This window comes from Myotis nattereri (assembly GCF_964212035.1).
Source record: "Myotis nattereri genome assembly, chromosome: 1".
In the NCBI taxonomy this organism is placed as follows: domain Eukaryota; kingdom Metazoa; phylum Chordata; class Mammalia; order Chiroptera; family Vespertilionidae; genus Myotis; species Myotis nattereri.
Genome location: NC_138075.1, coordinates 31,496,034 through 31,522,957, shown reverse-complemented (window position 1 = coordinate 31,522,957; position 26,924 = coordinate 31,496,034). Strand labels below are relative to the sequence as shown.

General features: G+C 43.2%; 1 protein-coding gene across 1 annotated transcript in view; it reads left to right on the top strand.

The window, feature by feature from the left end:
* The window catches only part of MTHFD1 (methylenetetrahydrofolate dehydrogenase, cyclohydrolase and formyltetrahydrofolate synthetase 1), a 56,726-nt gene that overhangs the window by 26,235 nt on the left and 3,567 nt on the right, over window positions 1-26,924 (top strand). Inside the window, exons 9-26 of the mRNA XM_081086070.1 lie at window positions 1,893-2,020; window positions 2,509-2,606; window positions 2,784-2,957; window positions 3,589-3,725; window positions 5,250-5,296; window positions 5,921-6,028; window positions 6,164-6,238; window positions 8,740-8,842; window positions 10,841-10,917; window positions 11,505-11,645; window positions 13,277-13,345; window positions 13,602-13,713; window positions 13,831-13,970; window positions 16,445-16,486; window positions 19,061-19,161; window positions 20,007-20,184; window positions 22,573-22,680; window positions 23,208-23,360. Coding sequence (XP_080942196.1) covers window positions 1,893-2,020; window positions 2,509-2,606; window positions 2,784-2,957; window positions 3,589-3,725; window positions 5,250-5,296; window positions 5,921-6,028; window positions 6,164-6,238; window positions 8,740-8,842; window positions 10,841-10,917; window positions 11,505-11,645; window positions 13,277-13,345; window positions 13,602-13,713; window positions 13,831-13,970; window positions 16,445-16,486; window positions 19,061-19,161; window positions 20,007-20,184; window positions 22,573-22,680; window positions 23,208-23,360 — 1,991 coding nt within the window. The remainder of the gene's footprint in view (window positions 1-1,892; window positions 2,021-2,508; window positions 2,607-2,783; window positions 2,958-3,588; window positions 3,726-5,249; window positions 5,297-5,920; window positions 6,029-6,163; window positions 6,239-8,739; window positions 8,843-10,840; window positions 10,918-11,504; window positions 11,646-13,276; window positions 13,346-13,601; window positions 13,714-13,830; window positions 13,971-16,444; window positions 16,487-19,060; window positions 19,162-20,006; window positions 20,185-22,572; window positions 22,681-23,207; window positions 23,361-26,924) is intronic.

Genomic DNA, 26,924 nt, shown 5'->3' with positions numbered 1-26,924 from the left:
CACTCACTTAGATTGAGAAGTGATCGCTTTTTTCACCGACCACATCAGACTGTCCACGAACTACTATACAGACATCAGAGGGCACTCAAGTCAACCCTGTTTGATTAACTAGCAACACTGAGCTCTTCCAGTACAGCATTTGGTTGTGCAGTACATGACATGTCTCTTACATATTGAGAAGCATGAAGAAAGTGACTCACATTGATAATAGTTAATAATTAATAGAAAGAGGTGTTGGGGTTTGAAGCTAGCTTCAGCGTTGGACTATTGAAACCTGTACAAAGGACACAACCTTGACAGTATTTGCTTGACCTTTTGAGACGACATTAGTGTTATAAGAGCTGCTGCTTTGTAATTTCTAGAAACTGTCTGAAGAGTTTTTATTTATCAGCTCCTTATAGTACATAGTGAAAATCTCTTATGTGGCTAGGACGGGAAGAGAAACTCTTACAGTTCGGTAAGAAATTTGCAGAATGCGTTTTCAGTGTCAAGAATATGCACATTTTTCACTTGATTCTCAGCAAGCTTGTGAAATAAGTAGCATTATCCTTCCTTGCGTCTTTGGACTTCTGATCAGTAAGGAGCCCACAGGGTTGAGGACTAGCAGTTAGGGGAAGAGCTGATCCCATAGCCTAGGTCTCTGGTTTCTGGCCTTTTGGCTACACAGGTAAGCCCTCAGTTAATACGGTCTGTCGGCTCTTGGAAACTGTGACTTTAAGTGAAGCAATGTGTCACGAAACCAGTTTTACCATAGACTAATTGATACAAATAAGAGTTAAGTTTCTATGGCGTATTTTTGGTCACAAAAATACCACCTAACTTCTAAATAAAGAGTGAAACTCTTCTAATATTAAACATCGAGATACATGCGAGCTATACATACATTTAAGAAAGATGAATAAAAACAAGAAAGATCATTCTTTTCCAGCCCACTTCTTCCGGTTCAGGATCATACAGCTCAGGGTGCGAGGGAACCAGCCCTGGACAGGACCCCTCCCATTGCAGGGCGCATCACACTCACTCGTGGGGCGAGTTCTTTTCTCACTGATGTTGAATGAAATGACATTATTTGAGGACCGGCTGTCCTCTGAAGCATCCTCTCTCCTTGTGGTGCTCCGATCAAAGAGAGGTCGTGAAAGGGCTACGGTCCGACCAGATCCTGCCTGGGAGCCTTAGCGCTGCAGGGCCCGGCCCGGTCCGCCAGCCCCTCCCCGAGTACACTGAAGCCAAGTTGGGATGCTCTCTGTGTGCAGAGCAACGAGGCATCACTGGGCTTTGTTCCCTTGAATAGCTATTCTTCGCTGGTAAGAATGGTAGTTATTCTTGTATCCTTTTAAGGGAAGTGTAATTATACTATTTGCCTCTTGCATACATTTAAGTAGCTGCTCATCTTTGGAATTGGATGTTGAATTGTTCCTCCATCTCATGCATGGAACTTACAAAATGCTGACAGTTGCTGTAGAAACGGTATCTGGCAGCTGTGGCATAGTTGGAGGTTTATGCACCCAAAAAAAATTTCCTTTGTAGGCCTTGGCAAATTAACATTTTAAAAGGAGCTCATTATAAATTGGATAGTTGGCTTTAAGAGTAAAAAAACAGTTGGTATTTTATTTGTCACTGGACAGACTACAAAAGGATTCTTTGGGTTCTGAAAAACCACTTAATGCAGCGTGTGAATTTTTGCAGGTAAAAGAAGTTTTTCCCTAGGAAATAGCAAACACCTGTCATCCCATAGCTTTTAGGTAAAGTGGGCACTTGAGCCAGATGGGACTATACACCCTAAACTTTACTTAGTTTTTGGAACAAGCGGTCATAGTTGATCACTTAATTTAGAAATAAACACCAGGATTACGTTCTGACACTTTGCTTTGATGTTTCCCCCCCATGACCAGATGATACTAAGCAGAGCGGGAGGAAAGTTGTGGGCGATGTGGCGTTCAGTGAGGCCAAAGAGAGGGCGGGCTTCATCACTCCTGTTCCCGGTGGCGTCGGGCCCATGACGGTGGCAATGCTAATGCAGGTGCGTCTGAATCAAGGCTTCTATAACAGCTCTAGGAAACTGGTAGGATTCAAGTTACTGCTCTTCTCCCCAAGTAGAGATGTCATGAAACCTGCTCAGAAGCTAAGGAGGGATATGAATCTGTGGAAGAAGGAAAAAAAAAGGGAATGGAAGAACAGAGAAATAGAATCAGTCCTATGAGTAGAGGAAAGTAGGGAAGGCACAATTCTACTTTACTGTGGAATAACTTAAGGAAGAGAAAGTGCAAACACTGACTTTGCTAAGTAGGATTTGTCTCTCTTGGCCTTTTTAACCCACACCAGCTGATACGGGGAGAGGCAAGCAGCCCAGAATGGAAGCATGTGAATAGATAGACCATGAAGGTGTTCATTTTGATTGCACTTGAGTTATGCAGAATGCACTTGAGTTATGCAGAATTAAGAGTTGAGGTGGAGGTTGAAAGGTTCTGTTTATATTTTGGGGTTTTTTTTTTTTTTTGGTTTTTTTAGAGCACAGTAGAGAGTGCAAAGCGTTTTCTGGAGAAATTTAAGCCAGGAAAGTGGCCGATTGAGCATAACAAGCTTAACCTCAAAACACCGGTTCCAAGGTAAAAATGAAGTTTTACAGGTTTAAAACTTTGTGGGTTGTTGATTTGTAGCCGTGGCTACACGTATATATATCCCTTCTGAAAGTACCATAAGTGGTTGGGGTGGGTCATGACTAGGCTGGGATTAATACCTTCCATGAACAAAGATGGATTCACCTTTCCTGTATTTCTTTTAAGTGACATTGACATATCCCGATCCTGCAAGCCAAAGTCCATCAGTAAGCTGGCTCAAGAAATTGGTCTGTTCTCTGAGGAGGTGGAATTGTACGGTGAAACCAAGGCCAAAGTCCTGTTGTCAGTGCTGGACCGCCTGCGGCAGCAGCCCGATGGCAAATACGTGGTGGTGACTGGGTGCGACTTCTATTCATTTGCCAATCAAATCTTAGTATTAATCCTGATGGTTATCACCAGGGGTTGCATTTGCTCTTAGCATGTATGTGTGGAGGTTCCTTTACTTTGGTTTTAGCATTTTCACAGGTATTTTTATCTAATTTGGTCCTTACAGCCACACTGTGAGGTCAGAGTAGATTATGACCTTCAGAGATGAGAAAATTTGTCAAGTTATTCATCTAGTAAGTGAAAGAATTGGATCTTAAAACCTGGTCTTCATATGGAATTGCTTTTTCTTAACCCCAAATTCATTAATTCGTTAGCTCTATTGAGCATTCATTTTTATTGCTGGGCTGAGTTACATATAAAAGCTAGTTTTTGAGACTAGGTTGAGAAATTTAAATCATAGTAGTGTCTTTCTACAAGGTAAAGTGTATTTCTCCTTACAGTGAGAACAGCTAAAGCACAGCAGTGTTTTTTGATTTAAAATTAGGGGGAAGTTACAACCAAGACTCCTAAGACCTTTTTCGGGTCTTTCGTCTTATTATTCAGGTTAGGAATCGTTCTCTAGGATCTGTTAGATCTGTCTTAGTGATTCACATCAATTTAATTCCCCTAAATGTAACTTTCCTCTTTTGCTTTCATCATGAAGAATAACTCCAACGCCTCTGGGAGAAGGGAAAAGCACCACCACAATTGGGCTGGTGCAAGCCCTCGGCGCCCACCTCCATCAGAACGTCTTCGCGTGTGTACGGCAGCCTTCTCAGGGCCCCACCTTTGGAATTAAAGGTATCCGTGGGAGCAGACCGTGGGTGGCCAGAGGACACCTGCCTCTCCCTCAGTCTTCTCTGGCCCTCTTGACCCATGAATGCTCACGGGGCCCTCAGCTTTTTAGACGTTAGGAATGTCTTCCTCACACCCACCTGTCGTGGTGCTTTTGGTGAAGGCTTTCATCGGATCACCCCAGCGCCTGCTCCTGCTGTCACTCTGACACTGCACAGGAACTCCTAGGATGAGTACTATGTAGGCAGAGGTGCTTTTGTATGACTAATAGTCAATTGTCATGGTAACAATAAAGGTAATCAGTCACCATGCTGACTTTCTAGAGACATAGACAAACCCTACAGATGTCTCACCCTGTGGGAATAAGAAAAGCCTACCCTGGTTGAGAATGTGCTTTATACCAGCATTTGTGCTAAGCAGTGTATGTGTATTTATTTTCTAATGTAAGACAGTATTATCTCCATTTTGCAGTAGCAGCAACTGGGACTTCAGAGGCAACTGGGTCAAAGGCACTAATCTTAAGTACCAGAGTGGGCCCCATGTCTATTTCAAGGTCTAAAACAACACCATCAACAGTGTTTCATCTGATTGCATGAAAACACGATGTCCGGCATCGTACTTCACCTTCGGTTTTTGATAGCTCCAGTGCTGTAGACATGTTCTTTTAATTAAAATTATTTTTATTATAATTAAGTATAATCCTATTGGCTCAGTGATAGGGCATCACATATTTTGCCTGTTCTAATGATTTCTCCTAATGTTAATTCGGGGTGCCATCTTTGCTCCTTTGCCTGTTGTTTTGATCTGTTTCATAAATGTGCTGACTTAGCTCTGCTTTTGAGCTTGTCTTAACTCCCTTACATTTGATTGAGCCTTTTTCCTTGTTCTACTTATTGAACCCAATATTCTCCTTTTCCTCGTATCACAAATTGCCCCATTTTCATTGCATGGTCTCTGCCTCACCAAGAAATAAAATTTAAAATCCATCTCAAGCTGACATTTATCTCACTGATAACTTGAAACCTGGATATTTTTTTGACTGGCCTTTGGTTATTATTCCAGATACGCCAGCAAAAATCTAGCAGTTAACCTGTTTCCTAATGTGTGTCTCCTACTTAGGAAGAATTGCAGTCTCTGTGTTTGGTGTGTATTTTAAATATTCCCCTTTTTAAAATGCCAGAGTAGTGTTTATGAGAGTGGAAAATTGAACAGGTTTGCCTTTATATAACTGTAGGCTAGGACTTCTAAGATGTTAGGAATCACAAGGAATCTGTTTCTAAAGATAATACTAGTAAGTCGGTATGTATGTGTTCGTGTTTTTGTTAGACTTAGATTTCAGTTGAGAGGCTGTTCAGCACAAGAAAGATCGAGTGTTTCAGCTTGTAGAAAAAAATTAAAGACACTGATCAAATCCGTCCAAATGGTTGTAGAAAATAAATAAATAATATGTGCAGCAGTTATGAAATCGATTTGATTTCCTCTGTGGAGAAACATGCCTTACATGAGCCTCACCCTTGACCTGTCCTCTAGGTGGCGCTGCAGGTGGTGGCTACTCTCAGGTCATTCCTATGGAAGAGGTAACGTGTTCTGGGATTTGGTTGACTCAGACCCTTTATTATGGCTTTTCCTTCTAGAAATTAAGCTTTATTGTAGAGGTCTTAGTGGACAAATGACTTTATTTCTCAGCAGAAGTGACACGTAAGGGAAAATCATCTTAATTTACAAAGTTGTGAGGCAGCTTCATTTTTTTGACATGATAAGGACTTCGAAGTCTGGCTTTCACGGGGAATTAATAATTTTAAGCAATTGATCAAATGAAGCATGAGATTGAGAAGAACCAACATGGAGTAAATTCAGAGTAATAACTGCAGAAACAGGAACAGTGTATAGGCATAGAGTTGGGTTGCTCCATTGTACTCCTCGCTCACTGTCTAAAGGACATGACGCGCCGTCAGTAACTCAGTGTTGTTGTTGATCCTGGTGGGATGGTGTTTGTGGTTCCTGGACATGTCACTTAGGGGAAACCACAGTTTCTTCTGAAGACAGTAATTTATGTATTCAAGATCTGCCTGTATCGGGGCTTTGTCCACTAGCTGTGCTGCCATCAGCTGTCCATTGGCTTTGACATGGGGATTGATTTGGTTGGAATAGAATGGATGTTGGCAAGTTAGAAGACTAATGCGGCTTCTGCTCTTTCCCAGTTTAATCTGCACCTCACTGGTGATATCCACGCCATCACTGCAGCTAATAACCTCGTTGCCGCGGCCATCGATGCCCGGATGTTCCATGAACAGACTCAGACGGACAAGGTAGGCACGGAGGTCCCATGGGCACTTTTGAAAGGGTTCAAGAACCTGAATTAATGTTGGTCCCTTGGATGCTAGTGATACAGGTAGCAAAGCAATGGAGTTCATTTAAAAGCCCTTTTCCTCCTTTTCTTTCAGGCTCTCTTTAATCGTTTGGTACCATCAGTAAATGGAGTGAGAAAATTTTCTGATATCCAAATCCGAAGGTTACGGGTAAGCTCTTCCTTTTTCATTTTTGATATTGTATGACACTGAGTAAATGATAAGAAGCAGAAATCTCCTTAGAGTCACCTATTTTGGGTAAAGTTACCTCCATAACCATAGTCTTAAGAGCGTAATCGACATAACAAAGACTGGCAATAGAGGTTATTTCCCATTTACCTATAAGTTATAAGTGGTTATCCTGAAATAAATAAAGCGCTGACAACCTGCCCTCAGCTACAAAGGCTGACACTTCCTGTGTGACATGGATAGGAGTCAGGAGGCCAGCATGGCAGCATAGCGGCTTCTGAAGTTTGAAACTCTGCTCTTCCCAGTACTGAGACTTTAAGCAAGAATGGTTATTTCTCTATCTTGAGTTTCTATAAAAAATGTATAGTCATTAAATATACACTATACCAACCACATAGCCAGAAATCTCACTCCTAGGTATTTATCCAAGAGAAATACAAACTGTGTTCATACAAAACCATGAATGTTTTTAGCAGCTCTATTTAAAAGTCTCCAAAATTGAAAAACAACCCAAAGGTCCTTCAGTGGATGAGTGGATAAACAAACTGGCACATCTACATATATAAAAGCCTAAGTGACCTTTACGACCAGCCAGTACCTATGATGCACACTGACCACCAGGGGGCAGTTGCTCAATGCAGGAGCTGCCCCCTGGTGGTCCGTGAGCTCCCACAGCCAACCTCTCATGGTCCCTCCCCCCTGGTCAGCTGATTGGCCCTGATCGACAGCCAGGCTTAGGGACCCCACCTGTGCACTGGGCCTCTAGTCTTACAATAAAAAGGAATGAGCATTACATTCCTTGTGTGTATTATCAACAGTAGTTATAGTCTCACTTTATTTTTAATTTTTACAACTTGATATTTTGATGCTGTAAGAAGAACACATGGAGCTCCCCTTTATCCAGAAGCATTAATTGTTTACATTTACTCTACTTACTTTACAGTTCTGTCACTATGCATGCGTTTTTTCCTAGACTTGGAGAAAAGTGTATTTTACATAGTACAATGTTCTTTAGCTTATTTTGTTTTTACATCCACCCCCCACCTCCACCCCCAATCCTATGCATCAGGTAAGGCAGTTACTACCCTATTTATAAGAGTTGTGTTCTGTGAGGCAGCAAAATACCATGGAAAGAGCCAGCAACTTTTAATCTTGCCTTTGTTGGTGGAACTTTCTGTTAGCCGTAGGGAGGTACAGGACTAAATTGTTTTTTAATTGATTTTGTTTTGAGAGAGAGGAAGGAAAGAAACAGACAGAGACATCAGATGTGACAGAGAAATACCGGTTGGTTGCCTCCCATACGCACCCTGACCTGGGTCCCAAATCTAGGTTTGTGCCCTGACCAGGAATCAAGCCGGCAATCTTTCGGTGCATGGGATGATGCTCAACCAACTGAGCCACACTGGCTAATTGTGTTTTAATAGCAAATTTATAGGAATAGCACAGAAGACAGATACTAGAAACAGGACAACTCAGAAAAGTACAGTGAATGGATGGAATCTACTATTTGATCAAAAAAAAAAATGCTATAAACACCATTTACTGGTAGTTGCCATCAGTAAGAAATTTACTTGTTTTTTAAAAATCCAAATGCTGGCATTGTCCAGAAAAATTTAACAGGTTTATTTATATTGTTATAAAGTTGAACTGCTAAAACTTGTTCACTGAAACATTTTGACTTGCATTAATGCTTTATGTCCCCACATTTATATTAAATGATCCTTTAAAAAGCTCTAGGATTTGCCCTGGCCAGGTGGTTCAGTTGGTTGGGGCGTCATCCTGTATACCAAAGGTTGCAGGTTCGATTCCCAGTCAGGGTACATACTTAGGTTGTGGGTTCAGTGCTGGGTCAGGGCATGTACCGAGGCAACTAATTGATGTTTCTCTCTCACATCGGTGTTTAACTGGGCTTCTCAATTGTCTGATTGAAAAGTTTTGCACCTTGTTTGGGGTTGTTGAATTAGCCACAACACTTCTTGGTCACTGCTTATTTAGGGCTAGGTTTAGGAAAATGCCTCTGGTGCTCAGTTATTGGGACAAACGTGTTAATTTTTTTTAATCCTCACCCAAGGATATTTTTCCATTGATTTTTAGAGAGAGGGGAAGAAGGGAGGGGCAGAGAAACATTGATGTGAGAGAGAGACGTTAATTGGTTGCCTCCCGCAGGGCCCCTGACCATGATCTTGTCTGTAGTCGAGGTACATGCCCGTGACCGGACTTGAACCTGGGACCCTGCAGTCCAAGGGCTGACGCTCTGTCCACTGAGCCAAACCAGCCAGGGCCAAGCATTTTAATAATATTTTGTACACATGTGACTGGTAAATCAGGGCTTAGCAAAGAGGATCATAGTTTTCCCTTCTGAATTTAACACGGTTTCTATTTCCGAGAAGAGACCCTATCTGGAGACAGGGAATCAAAAATTTTTTTAATTTATTATGCTTTTGTTTGGTTTGTCTTACGTTTTAATTTTACTGCCTCTTCAGAGACTAGGCATTGAAAAGACCGACCCTACCACACTGACAGATGAAGAGATAAACAGATTTGCAAGATTGGATATTGATCCGGAAACCATAACTTGGCAAAGAGGTACAAGAGCCATATACATGCCCCATTTGCTTTGGTTATACTGCACACACCATGCCCTCTGTTAGGGTTGTTAAAATGTGAAGTCTGGAAGCTTGCATGTTGATATTTTTATGGTTAAGACATGACCAAGATGATGACTTACTCATTTTTCTGGCCACCTCCATCCATCTCTCTCTCCTTATTAGCTGTACTCAAACCTCCTTTTCTTGGGTAAGTTGGACGTTTGGTGACTATTCAGTGTTGATTGGAGTGAGGGTGGTTTCAAAGAAGTTCATGCATAAACCAAAAATAACATGTTGCAAGTTTTATTTTATGAAAAAAATTTTAGTGTCATGAAGTAGAAAAATTGCGTTCAGTCACTTCTCGAATCAGGTTGCCCTTTGTTCTCAGAACCCTTGTCTGGCATAAGTGACTTGATTTTTCTTGTAACTCTCTAGCTTGCCTACTCAGTTTCACCTCTTTTTATTATACTCTGTTATAGCAAAGTAGGTAGCTTTCAAGGTTCAAACATGCAATTTAATGAGTGAGTTGCCTGGCTTCACTGCCATATGTTGCTTTTCTCTATGTACAACTAGCCCAGCTTAGAGTTTTATTTTGTACCAAGAGTGCATCCATCTACCCTGTATCACTGCTGGGAAGGAATTTTCATCGTCATGCGGAATGCAGCTGACGGCCAATTTATTGACTGTTTTGTGATTTTTATTGGCTCAATAACTGTTGCTAGCTAATGGCATTTTTAAGATGTCTCAGCATATAAAAACACACTGATGTTTCTCTCTTTTTTTGCTTCAGTGGCTTTGGACAGATAGTATAATATTTTATGAGGAATAAGCTAAAGATCCACTTTGAAAATTTAGTATTTCATTCACTTTTCCTTTGCTTAATGTCTAATTTATGTTTTCTAAGAAAGCAAAAGCAGACCAGTGGGGGGAAATGGATTATACCTGTTGACTGGCTATTTTATACGGAGAAATTAGACACAAGGAACTTGACACTGTATATTTTTTTTAAATAAGGATACACTTTAACAACACATTATATCCTTCATTTATCAAACGGGGGGTGTTTGAGTGTGTGTCCCTCTGAGTGCTATACAGAACTGCTTTGGGTGTTTATTAGTTTTTATTGAAAATAATTTGGCATGTTATTAAGTGTCTTAAAAATGCCTCTCCTCTTTGACCCATTTAGAGTGTAATTAGCGCATTGTTGTTCTTTTTTTTTTTTCCTTTTTATTGAATTTACTGGGGTGACACTGGTTAACAAAATTATATGGGGTTCAGTGCACAATTCCACAACACATCATCTGTACACTAGTATTGTGTATTCACCACCCCAAGTCAAGTCTCCGTTTTGTATTTTGTAATTGTTTGACGCGTCATATAAAAAAAGGACATTGGAAATACACTAAAATGTTAACAGTGATTTGTCCTGGGAGACGGAAGTAAGACTAGTTAGCTGGTTGATCTTTGTCATGTTCTCCAAGGGTATACAATTGGATAGCTATTCTGTCTTCTGAAGGGAGGTGACTCTTCTCAGCGTGCTGAAGGGAAGAGCAGGCCTGTTACCCAACATGCTTCTAAAGGCATTTGCCTGGCCCTGCGCTCATGGCCCTTGTGTTTCCCAGGATGGTGTAAGATCAGTGAGTCATCCCGCAGAACAACACAGACCTCTGCCTTTTGACAACTGTGGCCTGCTGTTTTTCTTGTAAGCTCAAATATGCTTTAGAATAGGTTCCAGATTTCTAGTTGTTTGAGTTATCTAGACAGAATAAAACCAAGCCAGTCCACATTTGTTTCTTTAAAAATAACTCCTGTACACTTACTATATATGTACATCATGTCTTCATTTGAACCCATATTCTAGCTTTGCCATCTGATTTGAAATCAGATATGAATAGACAGGCATTAAGTTGGACTTGTTGCTCTACAACTTGGCTGGTTCCTTTAACTTCATGGTCCTTTTCCTAGCATTGTCCTGTGTCTTTCCTTTCTGCTGTAGTGTTGGATACCAATGATAGATTCCTGAGGAAGATCACAATTGGACAGGCTCCGACGGAGAAAGGTTACACACGGACGGTAACTGTTTGTTCCTTTCTAAGTAAATTAGTTCCAGTGAGCCACATCCTTGCTCCTTCTGTCCTCCTCCATCTGCTCCCACCCGACTGGTACTGCCAGGTGCTTTTCTGCCTGTTCCTTTCAAAGAGGAAGCGAATAGGTGTGTGGGATTGAGCGCTCCTGACAGCTTTTGCAGTACATCCTATGTGTCACCTGTGTGTTTTTCCCCCGGCATTTTTTCCTGGAGGTGGAGACCCAAGTGAATATCAGTGCATACAAATTGATTAAAATTGTGGCCATTTTGCAGTATGTCTCCTTGGTGTAAGAGCTTCCGGGTTGTATTTTAGGGAAACCATTACTACAAGCTGCTTTCACAGGACTGTCCTACTAGAACGTTTATTTTAAAGATTTGACTAATCAAGGTCTTGGAATAATTACAGATTTTTTTCTGTTGGGGAGAATTATTTTCATTAAGTTCTCTGTGTATTACTGTTATTCGACCCATTTAAGCTTTTGTTTAAGCTGTGGATGCAAACAAGGATTACTTTTGCAGTTCACTGTTGTGGTTTAACGAAGTTTTCCCTGTTGTGTCTCTTTCCTCCCAACAGACCCAGTTTGATATCTCTGTGGCCAGTGAAATCATGGCTGTCCTGGCTCTCACCAATTCCCTGGAAGACATGAGAGAGAGACTGAGCAAAATGGTGGTGGCATCCAGCAAGAAAGGAGAGCCCATCAGTACCGAAGACCTGGTAGGTCCCCCACGTATGGGCCAGATATGATTTTGTTGCTGACAAGGTAATTAGGGAATTTATAAAATGTACTTCATGGTGAGTAATAGGTAGTATGGTCCAGTTATAGACCACAGGTTTCTGATGGTTTGAACAACATGTTCAACCTGAGAGTATTCACAGAAGTGGGTATATGGCTTCAGTTTGCAGAGGGCACCAGAGGCCGAGTGAGGCCCTTAGTTGCTGAGCTTGGGGTCACACCCTGGCCTCTCCCCATGACGCCTCCCTACACAGAGGCCACTTGTCATGTGTTTGTTGGCCGCCACTGTATCCACGCTGATAAACACATTGGGAATAATTCATTTTCCAGTTATCTGATGGTCCTACAAGGTTAGTTCTCTACTTCAGATTTATTTCTGAACTGTCTACATGATAATATGAGGTTTGAAATGAGATGATCTTATAGATTAAATTTCTTAAATTGATTTTAGAGAGAGGAAAGGAGAGAGAAAAACATCAATGTAAAACAGAAACGTCGATTGGTTACTTGTTATATGTGCCCCAACCAGGGACAGAACCCAGGCATATGCCCTGACCGGGAATCCAAACAGCAACCCTTCGGTGCATGGCACAGTGCTCCAACCAACTGAGCCACCCAGGCCAGGGCTAGATTAACTTTTTAAAAGTCTGTTTGTGTTGACATACACCAATATGGTTGGCCTATGATTAAGCAAGCAGTATGTCAATATGAACTCATTCCAATGAACCAGATCCTTGGGGGAAAACATTAACATCCTCTTTTCGCAGTTAGTATGTGTGAAAAAAGAAAATTGTTTTAAATTTTTACACCCACAGCAGGAACTTCAAAACTCACAAAATTCGCCGAAACCGGTTTGGCTCAGTGGATAGAGCGTTGGCCTGCGGACTGAAGGGTCCCAGGTTCGATTCCGGTCAAGGGCATGTACCTGGGTTGCGGGCACATCTCCAGTAGGAGATGTGCAGGAGGCGGCTGATCGATGTTTCTCTCTCATCGATGTTTCTAGCTCTCTATCTCTCTCACTTCCTCTCTGTAAAAAATCAATAAAATATATTTAAAAAAAAACAACTCACAAAATTGAATATAAATGGGGTCTATAGTTTTATTTTACTTTGTCACCAGTTTTTTCCGCTGTGGTTGGAGGGCTTAGAAGAGGGACCTGCTATTTAAGAGTTGGTATTGAATTCCTGGGTAAATTCTTAGTTTTTGCTTTGGGAAACACATATTGAATTTGGTTTGTGGCCACTTCTGCCCAGACACCAAAGTTACAAATAATTCATTACTCAGAGAACTAGCATCTGCATATGTAAACTAGATGGATTCCCCTCGTCCAGCAGCAGCAGAGCTTGATTGAGATGCTTGTTTCCAGAATTATGCTTTTTCCAAGAATTACATGTGAATGTCATTTTTATTCTAGCTGTTCCCTCTGCTTAAAATAACTGGCAAATTCAGAGAATATCCAGAAAAAAATAAATAACTGAATGGTCTAGTTCAGATAGAACTACTAATTGGTCTAAGACGGCTAAAAAAAGGAAGATCTAAGAGTGCTGAGTTTTGGGTTAGAAGGTTGGTTTTTTGCTGGTCGGAGTGAACACATCGCGCCTTCATTTTACAGGGTGTGAGTGGGGCACTGGCCGTGCTCATGAAAGATGCGATCAAGCCCAACCTCATGCAGACACTGGAGGTGAGCAGAGCGGCGCCAGCCTTTCGGATCAGTTTTCTGTGTCCACACTTTCCTTGGGGAGTCAAGACTTTTCTACCTGCTCGTCTCTCCCCATTCTTCCTCGAGGTTGCAGTTGGGACATTGCTGTCATAAAGAGGCAGCTTCATGTTTAACTTTTCGGGATGTCTTTTTCTTTGGGATTCCAACTAACTTTCCTCTTGACTGTGGGATCCGTTTCGAAGCAGGATTCACAGATTCACTGTCGTGGTTTCCACAGGGCACTCCCGTATTTGTTCATGCTGGACCGTTTGCCAACATCGCACACGGAAACTCCTCTATCATTGCAGACCGCATTGCACTCAAGCTTGTTGGGCCTGAAGGATTTGTAGGTGAGTCTTTTTGCACAGTCAGTGAATAGATGTTTTTTTGTTTTGTTTGTTGTTGTTTTTTTAACATCAGGGGAGTTGAAATAGCATTTTGACAGTTGCTTTTCTCCTTACTTACAGTGACGGAAGCAGGATTTGGAGCAGACATTGGAATGGAAAAGTTTTTTAACATCAAGTGCCGGTATTCCGGTCTCCGCCCTCACGTGGTGGTGCTTGTTGCCACTGTCAGGGCTCTTAAAATGCACGGAGGTGGCCCTACGGTAAGGATCATGAGTAGGAAGAGTCCACCCTGGTCGGTAGCTCAGTGGTTAGAGCATCAGCCTGCAAACTGAAGAGTCTCAGGTTCAATTCCCAGTTAAGGGCACATACCTGGGTTGCAGGTTTGATACCTGACCCCAGTTGAGACTTGTGTGGGAGGCAACCAAGCAACCAATCTCTCTTTGCCTCTCCCACTCCCCTCCCTCCCTCCCTTCCACTCTCTCCAAAAGTCAATGGAAAAAATATCCTTGAGTGAGGATTAACCAAAAAAAAAAAAAAAAAAAAAAGAGTAGGAAGAGTCTGATTGTCAGGAATAATCTGAAGGCTAAAGGGAAGCTGCATGGCTTGTGCCTGTTTCTTCATTAGCAGCTCTTATCTTCATGATTAATAGAGTGTCAAAAGCAAGGGATGTTCAGGCAGGTAGCCTCTTATCACTCTGCACGACCAGCTCTCGGCATTTCCAGAGGGCTGAAATTGGCGTCATGGCCTACCTTTCTGAGGAAAACATCTGATAATATCTAAATGCCTCCAAGGACATGCGCTTGCTATTCCCTCAAAAAATTCCTTTATGGTCAGACTGTTCTTTTAAAATCTGTCCCATTTTTCTTCCAAAGAGTAACACTGGCAGCCAGCCCACAAAACTACTTAGCTGAGACAGATCAGCCCTTCTGGGGAGGGGACCACCAGCATCCTGCGGTGGGCGGGGGAGGGAGAAGGGGAGAGATGCTCGCCTGTGGGCAATGCAAACAGGTTAGGACTGGGTTATTTCACCTCCATCCTGAACCTTGTGTTTTCTCGAGTCCCTATGGGTTGGGAATTTCACTTTACATCCTGTTATTGTAGCACCTTTCTTCGGCACTTACATGTGAAGACGTGGTGCTGGTGTTCAGAAATTACTTGAATTCAATTCCCGTCCTAGGAGCTGGTCCTCTAACTTGAGAAAGAAGACCTCCCTCCCCTACAGAACAAAAAGCAGTGTTTCTTAGTGTAGCGGCCACTACAGCAGTTCTTCTCAAACCTTTTGGTCTCAGAACTTCTTTATACCTCTAAAAATGAATGAGGGCCTGAAAGAACTTTTATTTAGGTGGGTTATATCTATTGATATTTATTACATGAGGAATTAAAGCTGAGTTAATATTAACATAATTTTTTTTTTATTTTTTTAATGAAAAGTTACTGTATTTTTCCAAAACAAAATTCAGACATTGTACATTTTTCAGATCTCTTCAGTATCTGGTTTCGTTGAAGGCCACTGGATTCTCTTCTTCTGCATTTGATCTTTTGTGATATCCCATGTCCCATAGTCTTTGGAAAAGTCGGTTATATACTCCGTGAGAGAGAAAGAGTGAAAAGGGTTATAATGTCTTAGAATTATTGTGGAAATAGTCTTGACCTTGGAGACCCCATGGAAGGCTAGGTCTCCAGGCCTCGCTGTGAGAACCGCTGCCATAGCACAGCCCCCGCCTCTCTAGTTTTGCTTGTCCCTGAGGTACAAAGCACCCCTAGCCCAGGACACCCCTTTCTGCTAGCAGTGCAGTATGGCTTGACTCCCTTTTCCTTCCCAGTTATAACCAACATTTCTCTCTTGCACCCCTGCACTCATCCTCACAACTTTGCACCTTCATTTCCTTTCTCCTCATCTCATGGTCTAAAAAATATGCCGGGCCCTTAACCTGGGCAGCACTGAGGAGGGTTTTATACACACACCTCTGCCAAGGAGCCAGACCCGCTGCTCACATTCCCTCGTGGGGCTACGTATAAGGCCAGAACGAGGTGGCTCGGGTCCCTGCTTCATCACTGCCCATGGCCCACAGTGGGGTTCCTGGACCAGCACCTTCACCCCCATGCTCAGCCCTGTGGGTGCAGCAGGGCCAGGCCTCCAGGTGCCTCTCTAACAGTGAACTTACAGCTTATGTACCCTGAGACCTTTAAGTACGCTGTGATCAAGGAAGAGAACCTGTGTGTGTTGTTTCCCTCCTGATGGTATTGCTTCTGCATCCCGGTTCAGATCCACAAAGGCGTGGGTTGGCTCTGCAGACCAGCTCATGGTCCCAGCACAGGGCTTGTCACAGACTCCATTGGCGGGCATGTCAAGGTGGCCTTCGGAGGACTGACGACTGCCTTTTCCCTATACTAACCTTCACTTCCACCTCTCTGCTGTGGGCATCACTCAGAGGTTATTGCCCCTGACTAGACTACATCCTCCCTCCCCTCCCCTTCCCCTCCGCCCCATAGATGCATCCTTTCTCACCACCAAACTTTAGGCCACAAAGGTCCACTCTTCTCAAAGCAGCCATTTTTGTTCTGTGCTGTAGGATTGGTCATATGTCCTAAATCCTTAGGGCAGGAAACACCCTAAACTGTCCTATATCCCCAAGCCTGCAGCTCCTGGCCTTAACACATGGCACACGCCAGTTGAAGCTGATAGTTCATTGTAAATAGAAAATGCCTCTGACTTTGCTTCCTTTCCTTTCAGGTTACTGCCGGACTGCCTCTTCCCAAGGAGTACATAGAGGAGGTAACTCCAATCATTTCTAATTATTTGACCTAGAAAGCACCACAGGCTGAATCAGCACATCTCAACCGGCTCCTTTGGAGATGAGTGGGGCTATCACTCTGACCCAGGCTTGCTCCCAGGAATGCTAAAAGGCTGCAGTGTGCCGAAGAATTGGATTAAATGCAGTAGGGAAGAAGTGCCTCATAGAACAGAATTGCCCCACATAGGATACCAGTAAAGCCACTGCCCTCAATCAGCGGTGGTTTCTCAATCTGGGAGCAATTTTATTTCCAGGGGATGTTTGACAATGTCTAGAGACATTTTTTATTATAATAACTTGTGGGGAGTGCTACTGGAATTCAGTGGGTAGAGGCCAGGGATGCTGCCGAACATCCTTCCGTGATGCATAGGGCAGCCCCAACTACAAGGAATGCTTTGGCCCAAAATGTTAGAAGTGATGAGGTTGAGAAACCCTGCTCCAGACTATTGGAAGTTTCTTTGTCTTCCCTGGACTGGCCGGGTGGATTGCCAAATGCCATTCCAATCAGAAGCAAACACAAGGACCTTTTTAGGGATGTCTTGTCTTCTGCAGCATCCTGGTTATTTTTCTAGGCAAAATTTCCATTTGGTTTGTAGCGTCAGGCAGGAGCTCAAACAATTGTGAGCTTGAACCTTTTCATATTTATGTCATTTACCATCAAAGAAACATCTCCAGAGTCAGTGTGGGGTGGTTATGAGAGAGGCCTGCGAATGAGATAGTAAGGTCAGCCGCTATCACTAATTCAAATTTTCTGCTTTTTTTTTTGGAAACTTAAATTATCAAGCAATACAGGTCACTGTTTAGGCTCCAAATGAAGTATTTCAAAAGCAGCTAGAAAAAATTGTCAGTGCCTTGAGTCTGCCTGTCTTCTGAGCTGTGATTTGCCTTTTATGGTCATTTGTCTGACTCACGCGTGGGAGTGCAATTCACGGTTCTGGCCCTACTGCCACCCCACCGCCTTCCCTGTGTCTGATTAGAATGGCTGCCCCTAACGGCCCAGCTGGTATCTTCATTTAAGAAATTCCACTTATTTAAAACTGTTCTCAATGAGCCTTACATATTAATTGGTTTTTATGTGACTGGAGGTAAAGAATTAGCAGTGCTTTTTGGAATATCAAGTAATCCTAATCTTGGTTTTTAGTTATTAAAGGAAAACATAAATCATGATTATAAGGATCTCAGATGTTTTAATACTTTTACCTATTTTTTTCTGCTGTTTCATGGAATCCCCAAACCCAGAGCTATTACTGCTGGGTTTTGCTCGTGATCCAGTGTATATCACTTTCTATATGACTGCTACATATTTTTTAAATATTTAATGTGTTTTTAAGCTTATGTTAGTATCATACCCTTTGTATAAAAGTTAGAGTATAAGAATGTAATGTATAACTTGAATCTTCTTAACCATTTTCTGTATATTTCTCAACATTAAAACAAACTTCATGATATATACATATATTTTTCTATTTGTCCAAAAATGGAATTAAGGTCTCCATTGCTTTGCAATTTAGTACATTCTTTTGCAACTAAATACACTTTTGGCAGGTTCCGTGTCATATAGATTATCTCATTTTTCATAACATCTCCATGATAAACATTTATTGAGTGTGTATATTATAAATCCCCTATGAAGAAAGTTTGTGTTATTTGCAGTTTTTCAGTGCTGCAGGAAACATATTTAAACATATGTTTCCTTAATTTCTTTCCTTTAAATTACGTTATTTGGTTCTTACAGATGGCTTCATGTTGTTTTCTGTTGTCCCCAGTAAAGGCTCATGGTTAAGTTCCTTAAAACCTCTGTGATAGCATCCCTGATTCCCTCAAGTTTTCTGTAGCAGCTGTACAATAAGTACCAGGCACTGTGCTAGGCTCTGTCTTCTGATGGAAGGGTCTGTGCAACACTGAGTAGAGTTAGTGAGTGCCATTATATCATATGAGTACATAAAATCTATAAACATAGGGGCTATAAACATAATTTATTTAAGGGCATCTGATTCCCTTCAAACAGCAAGCATGCTGTTGAGATATGGTGTGGTGGCAGCAGATAGAGCAGCTCTCGTGTTGCCAGGACAGCCAGGGCACGAGCACCATTCCACTCCATGCGCATGTGGTGAGGCCGCACAGTGTTAGCGGCTCCTCAGCGCACACTCGCTGTGGTGGGAGATACGTCCGCTGAACTGCGCTCTCTCAGCTTGTCCTGACAGGGAGTGGCTCAGGCTGGAGGAGACAGGTTCTCCTTTAAGAAGGGCCTGGGCCCTGACCAGTTTGGCTCGGTGGCTAGAGCGTCGGCCTGTGGACTGAGGAGTCCCAGGTTCGATTCTGGTGAGGGGCATGTACCTTGGTTGTGGGCACATCCCCAGTAGGGGGTGTGCAGGAGGCAGCTGATGGATGTTTCTCTCTCATGGATGTTTCTAGCTCTCTATTCCTCTCCCTTCCTCTCTGTAAAAAATCAATAGAATATATTTAAAAAAAAAAAAGAAGGGCCTGGAACCGTCTTCAGCTGTGCTCTCTCTGACCTCACAGAAGGACCAACACCTTCACTGTTGTTTTTACAGAACCTGGAGCTGGTGGAAAAAGGCTTCAGTAACTTGAAGAAACAAATTGAAAATGCCAGGATGTTTGGAGTCCCAGTGGTGGTGGCTGTGAATGCATTCAAGTAAGTGCAGCGCCGCGGCTCGGGACTGTGGAAACTGGTCAGGAAACGTCTCCTGGAGCTTTTAGCTCTTTTGATTCATTTACCAGCTTTGTTAAGCTGGCTTCAGGGGCCATTAAAGGAGCCTGCACTCTGACGGGCACCACACACGGCACAGGGAACTCGTCACCTCGCCCACTGAGGGTCCAGGCTCAGATTTGGCTCCCCTGGGTCCTCTCCCCTCCCCTCCCCTCCCCTCCCCTCCCCTCCCCTCCACCGGGTGAAGTGGATAACACATAGACCTGACGTTAAATGTTCTGTTTGGTGTCCAGAGGCCTTTTGAGCTAACAGGAGATCATAGCCCTACAGAGTTGCATTATTCCTCTGAGCCTGGTGGGACGTTGTAATGACAAAGAGTCAGACGTATTGAGCTGGAAGTGTTCCTGCGAGAGAGGACTTGCGTGGGTTGTGTAAATATTGTAATGCTGTTTTTGGTCTTGTCATAATGGCCTAATCACAGCAGAATGGGAAGCAAAATATTTTTAAAGCGAGTACATATTGATTCCTATGCTATACCTGGAATGGTCTGGGTACTTTGACATCTCAACCTCATTGACATCCCAAATGAAATAAGTGCTATGATTATTCCCACTTTACCCACGTGGAAATCCAGGCACATAAAGCTTAAGTAACGGGCCGAAAGTCACCTCGGTAGTAAATCATGGAGCTGGGATTCAGACCCAAGCAACATTACTTGATTAATGTCCATTTATCAGCAGGTAATTCACATGGGCTTTAATGGCAAAAACGAGAGATTCTATCCTCCTCGGGCACTGTCAGGGCTCTAACATGAAGTGCTGCCTTTTCAGGACAGATACAGAGGCCGAGCTGGACCTCGTCAGCCGCCTCGCCAGAGAACATGGGGCTTTCGACGCCGTGAAGTGTACTCACTGGGCAGAAGGGGGCAAGGGTGCCCTAGCCCTGGCTCAGGCCGTCCAGAAAGCAGCTCAGGCACCCAGCAGCTTCCGGCTCCTGTATGACCTCAAGGTGGGTTACTTGCTCTATGCAAAAAGCCAAAAAGCTCAGTGAGGTTTCTGTGTGGCTGCCTCTGTTCAGAGCCTGTGTTTAACAGCTTCAGCTCTGTGGGTCTGATTCCCATGTAGGTGAGTTACACATCCTGGACCCTCAACTCTAGACAGCTTTCTTACCAACTCATATTGCTGCCTACACACAGAGTGAGGCTCCAGGCAAGAAGACCCTGGGAGATTGCCTCACGTCCTAGCTTTTGGAAAGGCTCACAGCACAGTTCCTCTGCTGGCAGGAGGAAGGGTCATATATAAGAGTGTAATTCACTACGGCCTTTAACCCAAGGCACCAACCATATTAGGGCAAGTTGACACGGGGCTACAGCAAGACTCAGATACGTTTTCTCACTTCCTGGCACAGAGCTGCCTCAAGTTCAGAGAAGCCCTCGGGTGCAAAACCACGCACCCCAGCAGGCTTTAGCATTTTTTCCATCACTGAGTAAACTACATGATGTCTGGCCCAAGCAGAAGCACTGCTTATCCCGTGAACAGTAAAGTATAAAGTTAGTTCAGAGAAAGGTTGTTTATATTATAGAATTGTGTTTTGTTTTCATTTCTCTGTCCATGTATTTCAGGATGTGATTGGGCATTAAGTGGTGTGCCCACAACAAGGAACTTCATTAGGAACTTGGGATGTGGTAGCTAATTCTGTTTGTATTCTCTAAGCAGGTTCTTAGCTTGGTTTTTAAAAGATAATCATAGACTTTCGAAAATTGACATTAAAAAAAAAGCCATAAAGGGTTATTTCCAAAGGTAGAAGGAAGAAACCCTACTACTCTTGAATTTTAACATTCTTTTGTTTCTCTTTGCCTCTTGCATATATAATACACTGGTGGTTAATTAACAATGCCCTGTGGACATGGACATTTTCCTATGGAGCTTTAGTTTCACAGATGGGCTTGAAAATTTGTTCAACCGATGGTCTTTTCAGGAAATGCCATGAACACAGATGTGAAGCCTTTATAGGCATCCTCTCTAAGCCCCCATCCGCAGTGCCTACTGCTAGGAGCCCCAGGCCTTGAAGGCGAGCAGGAGACCTGCTTCGTTATAACCCATTTCTGTTTGGAACTTTGCTCTGAAAAACAGGAGGCTGCCACTTTTTGTCTTATTCCACATCTGTTGGTCTTAAATCACCCTTCCACAGAGTACTTTTGCTTCAGAAGTTTGAATGTGCCTTGGCACATAGAGCCCAGTCACAAGGTGCATGACACTAATCTCTGTTGCATCTTTATTTTATTTTTTAAATAATATTTTTAATTGATTTTTTACAGAAAGGAAAGGAGAGGCATAGAGAGTTAGAAACATCGATGAGAGAGAAACATCGATCAGTTGTCTCCTGCACACCCCCTACGGGGGATGTGCCCGCAACCAAGGTACATGCCCTTGACCGGAATCGAACCTGGGACCTCTCGGTCCACAGGCCGATGCTCTATCCACTGAGCCAAACCAGTTAGGGCACTGTTGCATCTTTATAAGCCACAACTGAATAGTTGCTTTATTCCTATCCATTATGCAAAGCCCTTTCATAAATTATCACTGTTTAGTTCAAAAAGGAACTTTTTTTTTAAAATAGATTATTATTCCTTTCCAAAAAATAAAACTCACCCAATGCATTCTCTTAGCTTTAGTTGCTAGGGAGTAGAGTCAGATAAATGGACTAATTTTAGTTATTTGCTCATCCAAGTTACCACTGAGTAGCTTTCCTTCCCAGTTCCTTTGCTGTTTGCTGTGATTCCCCCACTGGGCAGCATGTGAGAAGCCAGGCGCCCTGTTGTGGATAATCAGTGGGGCCAGGCCCTCACCAGTTAGACCCCTGGCCTCTGCCCACTGCGCTCTGCTTCAGGTGCCACGGAGGGCATAGCCTTTCACACTGTTCCCATTTCATAGTCACCATAGAAGTCACCAGATTGTTTTTTAAAACTATTTCTAAGTAACAGCAATTACCAATCAATATGTTATATTAAGAATAGCATCTACTTCTCATATGCAAACCGGGAGTTATGTGGATGGATATCGGTTTTATTTCATAAACAGCTTTGACAGGAGACTGCTTTCCAGTCATAGAACATTATTTTTTACTTATAAAGAAGTAATTATTCTTGGGTAGTCATCAATATTGTTTGTGATGTACCTAAATACACACACAGAGAGAGAAACTACCTCTGTGGGACATTTTCCACTTACAAAATCTGGGGCTTGGCATTAAAAGAAAATGTTCTAACCCAATAAACCTCGAACTATTTGCGTGTCTGTATATGTATATAAAAACATCTTCTGACCCTTGTAGGGACTCTGACCTAGAATGGGCCCATGTTCCAGCGATGGTCTCCCCCTCTTTTCTGTCTATCAGCTCCCCGTAGCGGATAAAATCAGGATCATCGCACAGAAGATCTATGGGGCAGATGACATTGAATTGCTCCCTGAGGCTCAGCTCAAGGCAGAAGTCTACACGAAGCAGGTAGTTGTCTGATTGTTTTGTTCTTTCAGCTGTTCATAAAGCAGGCCTTGCAGTCAAGAAGCCCCGAGTTCCCCCAGCCTCTAAGCACCCACTGCTTTCCCTCCTCTGGCAGCAGCCTCTGCTCCTCTGAAATAGTGAGTGTGCATTGGGTGATCCAGCCCCAAGTTCTTTATCACCACAGGTGGTATATGCGTGTATGGAAAAGCCAGGAGGAATTGTGGAATGTCTTACTAAAGTATTGAGAGCTGGCCTTGAGTTGTATTGGCTATATAGATGAAAATAAAATACTCACGTTTGGGATATGGTTGAGTACTTACTCCCCTCACCCAACAGATTCTGCCCCCGCCACCCCTGCAATTTTTTTTATTTTTTTTTACACTAAGCTAGAAGGCAGTGAGGTGGAGATGGGTATAAGGGGAGTTGAAATGTTTCAAATAAATTGAAGCATCCACACCATCGCACCCAAAAGCTCTTTCTCGCAGTGTCAGCTTTTCATTTGCTCCGCTTCTGTTCCCTTCTTTCCCCAGGGCTTTGGGCATCTGCCCATCTGCATGGCCAAAACACACCTGTCCTTGTCTCATAACCCAGAGCAAAAAGGTGTGCCTACCGGCTTCGTCCTGCCCATTCGCGACATCCGTGCCAGCGTCGGGGCTGGTTTTCTGTATCCCCTGGTTGGAACGGTAAGTGAGTGCTGCAACTCGTCTTAAACTGAGTGCGAAGCCAACAGGCAGATGCCAAATGAGCAGAGTTCATTGCTGAGGAGATAGTCGGAGTCGAGCCTGTTAAGGATTAATCCTCTTGCTTGGACCCTCTGGTGTCAGTTCAAGGATGACGCATGACTACTTGTGCTGAATAACAATTCTGTTTCCCAGTGTGTGTGACCTTGGCTGAATCCAGGATGGGCCTAGTGGATGGGCTGTGATAGAGCTTGTTTGTAAGCACAACTGCCATTCATTGGGCACCTTTCACAGGTTGACTCTGTGCTCCCAACAGCTATGAGGCAGGACAGAGGCTCTGCACCTGCTGGGTCTTCTTGACAGGCCTCGAGCTTATGCCTGAAATTTGGGCAGTTCATAGTTTTTAAGTAAAGAATTTCCCCCTTAAAATGTGAATGAACCCTGTAGATGTGAAAGGTGAGGTTATTTATTTACACTTAAAGATGAATTATCAAATGCCTTCCTGTGGATTTTAAGCATATTAAAGGAGGAAAAATGCTTAAGGGCATAGTTGCAGCTTGAACTTTGTCCCAGGGTTAGCATTGATCTGGTGCCCAGGTTTCCCCCTTAGATCATGTATCGGCAGATTGTACTTACCTGCACATAGGAATGAAATATTAAACTCACTTCATACACAATGAAAAGGAAATCAATAGCCCTCCTTTTGGAACTTTATTATTTTTTTCATATAGTAAGAAAGTGGTAGAAGGTGCCATTATAGAGACAAAGGTATGTAACATTAAAGCCAAATCCTGTTTTGAGCTCTGCTGATTTTGGCCCCGTGGGCTTGTTATTAAAGATATGACCCTGCTCCTCTCAGCTCTCAGTGTGGGTCAGGCAAGTGCCTGCACCCCTATGTTCCCTCAGCCTCGCAGGGAGCGGGGGGCTTGGCTATGTCCTGATGTTCATCTTTGTCAGTCCTTGGGGTTTGTGAAATTCCTTTTTCGTATGAATGATAACCCGTTTGCCCAGCACCTTGAATACTGCAGAAACATGTCCTTTCTAGAGGAACGATTAGCAACTGCCGGCTGAGAGAGCAGTAGCTGCAGTCTGTATTGTCACGCTGATGTGTGTGTGCAGCGGGTGACTAACCAGGAAAGCAATACTGGAAGTGGTCAGGCCAATGCGTTTGCCTGTAGTGCAGAGAGAAACACATCCTGCCCAGCTCAAGACTGTCATTTAGAACAAGCTCTCGCATTAGAAGCCAGCTTGGACCAGGACATTTCTGCACATAACCTAAGTGGCATAACCTAGATGAGCACTATTCTTAACGCCTCCTAATTGCTATTGCTGCCTGAACAGGACTGAGGATTTGAGTATTTTGTGTATTAATTCAAGGTGTGGTGGTTTCTTTTCGGAATTTTATGTCTACATTCGTATGTGTATGCACATATAATCTTTTCATTTTTAAAATTTTCTGATTGTCAATATGACCAATGTGTAGGGAGCAAAATCTTCTTTGGATAAGAGTAAAAATACTGAGAATCTTTATCACTGTTTTGGGGACCATCTTTAGCATCTTCTGCCAACATGCTCGTCTGTGTCCGCATCAATGGCACAAGGCCTTTGTCTTTTTTTTTTTTAATTAAATCTTTATTGTTCAGATTATTACAGTTGTTCCTCTTTTTTTCCCCCCATAGCTCTCCTCCACCCAGTTCCCACCCCACCCTCTGCTCTTACCCCTCCCACTGTCCTCATCCATAAGTGTACGATTTTTTTCCAGTCTCCTCCTGCACCTCCACACCCCTTTCCCCCCAAGAATTGTCAGTCCACTCCCTTTCCATGCCCCTGGTTCTATTATATTCACCAGTTTACTCTGTTCATCAGATTATTTATTCACTTGATTTTTAGATTCACTTGTTGATAGATATGTATTTGTTGTTTATAATTTTTATCTTTACCTTTTTCTTCTTCTTCCTCTTTTTAAAGGATACCTTTCAGCATTTCATATAATACTGGTTTGGTGGTGATGAACTCCTTTAGCTTTTTCTTATCTGTGAAGCTCTTTATCTGACCTTCAATTCTGAATGATAGCTTTGCTGGATAAAGTAATCTTGGTTGTAGGTTCTTGGTATTCATCATTTTGAATATTTCTTGCCACTCCCTTCTGGCCTGCATAGTTTCTGTTGAGAAATCAGCTGACAATATTATGGGTACTCCCTTGTAGGTAACTGAGTTTCTTTCTCTTGCTGCTTTTAGGATTCTCTCTTTGTCTTTTGCTCTTGGCATTTTAATGATGATGTGTCTTGGTGTGGTCCTCTTTGGATTCCTTTTGTTTGGGGTTCTCAGCGCTTCTTGGACTTGTACGTCTATTTCTTTCACCAGGTAGGGGAAGTTTTCTGTCATTATTTCTTCAAATAGGTTTTCAATATCTTGCCCTCTCTCTTCTTCTGGCACCCCTATAATTCTGATGTTGGTACGCTTGAAGTTGTCCCAGAGGCTCCTTACACTATCTTCATATTTTTGGATTCTTTTTTCATTTTGCTTTTCCGGTTGGGTGTTTTTTGCTTCTTCGTATTTCAAATCTTTGACTTGATTCTTGGGATACTCTTGTCTGCTGTTGGATCTCTGTATATTATTCTTTATTTCAGTCAGTGTATGCTTAATTTCTAGTTGGTCTTTTTTCATATCCTCCAGGGTCTCACTAAATTTATCGGCGGTTTCCAGAAAATTCTTGAAAAACCTTATAACTGTGGTTTTTGAACTCTATACCCAGTCGTTTGCTTTCTTCCATTTCTGTCATTTGTGACCTGTTTCTTTGTCTCCGCATTTTTTATGCTTTCTGTGTTGGTAGAGTGACCTATAGAGCCCAGTGGCTCAGCCTCCCCAATTACCTGAGGAGGACACTCTTGGTGCACCCCCTTGTGGGCTTTGTGCACAGTCTTGTTGTAGTTATGCCTTGATTGTTGTAGGATCACTGGGAGGAATTGACCTCCAGGCCAATTGTCTGTGAGAATCAGCTGTGTCTGCAGTGGGAGAACTTCGGTGCTAAAGACACCCTTCTGGGGCAAGACTTGCTTCAGTGGGGCTTTGGTGCTCACTGAGTCTGCCCCCTGAGTGTGTTCCTTATGGATCTGAGGAGTTGTAATCTGGATGGTCCCCCTCTGACCACTGGGTACACTGGCTCTTGGATCTCTAAGGAAGTGCTAATTTAGCCTCTGCCTGAGGCTACCCAGCAGGAGCTACGAAGAGATCTGCAGATTCTCCTTCCTTTTTGGGGGTTTGGAGGTGCCCAGATGAGGCCCAGCTGTGAAGCAATGCAAGCTGCTGTGGGGCCTTGGGCCTTCTCTTGGAAGTTCTGGGTCTGTCTGGCCCAGCTGCAGTTTGTTAGGTAATTTTCAGATTACAAAGGGCCAGGGCATTCATATGCAAAAGCCTCTGCCACAGCCTGGGTGGGGCAGGGCCTCAGGGAATCAACAGGGCGGAGCAAGCAGCTATGGCTGATCCTCAGCCTTGCCCTAAGGGCCGCCCCCCCTCCCCCCTCAGTGTCCTTGTAATTGCTGCAAGCACCTCTGAGGGAAAGCCGCC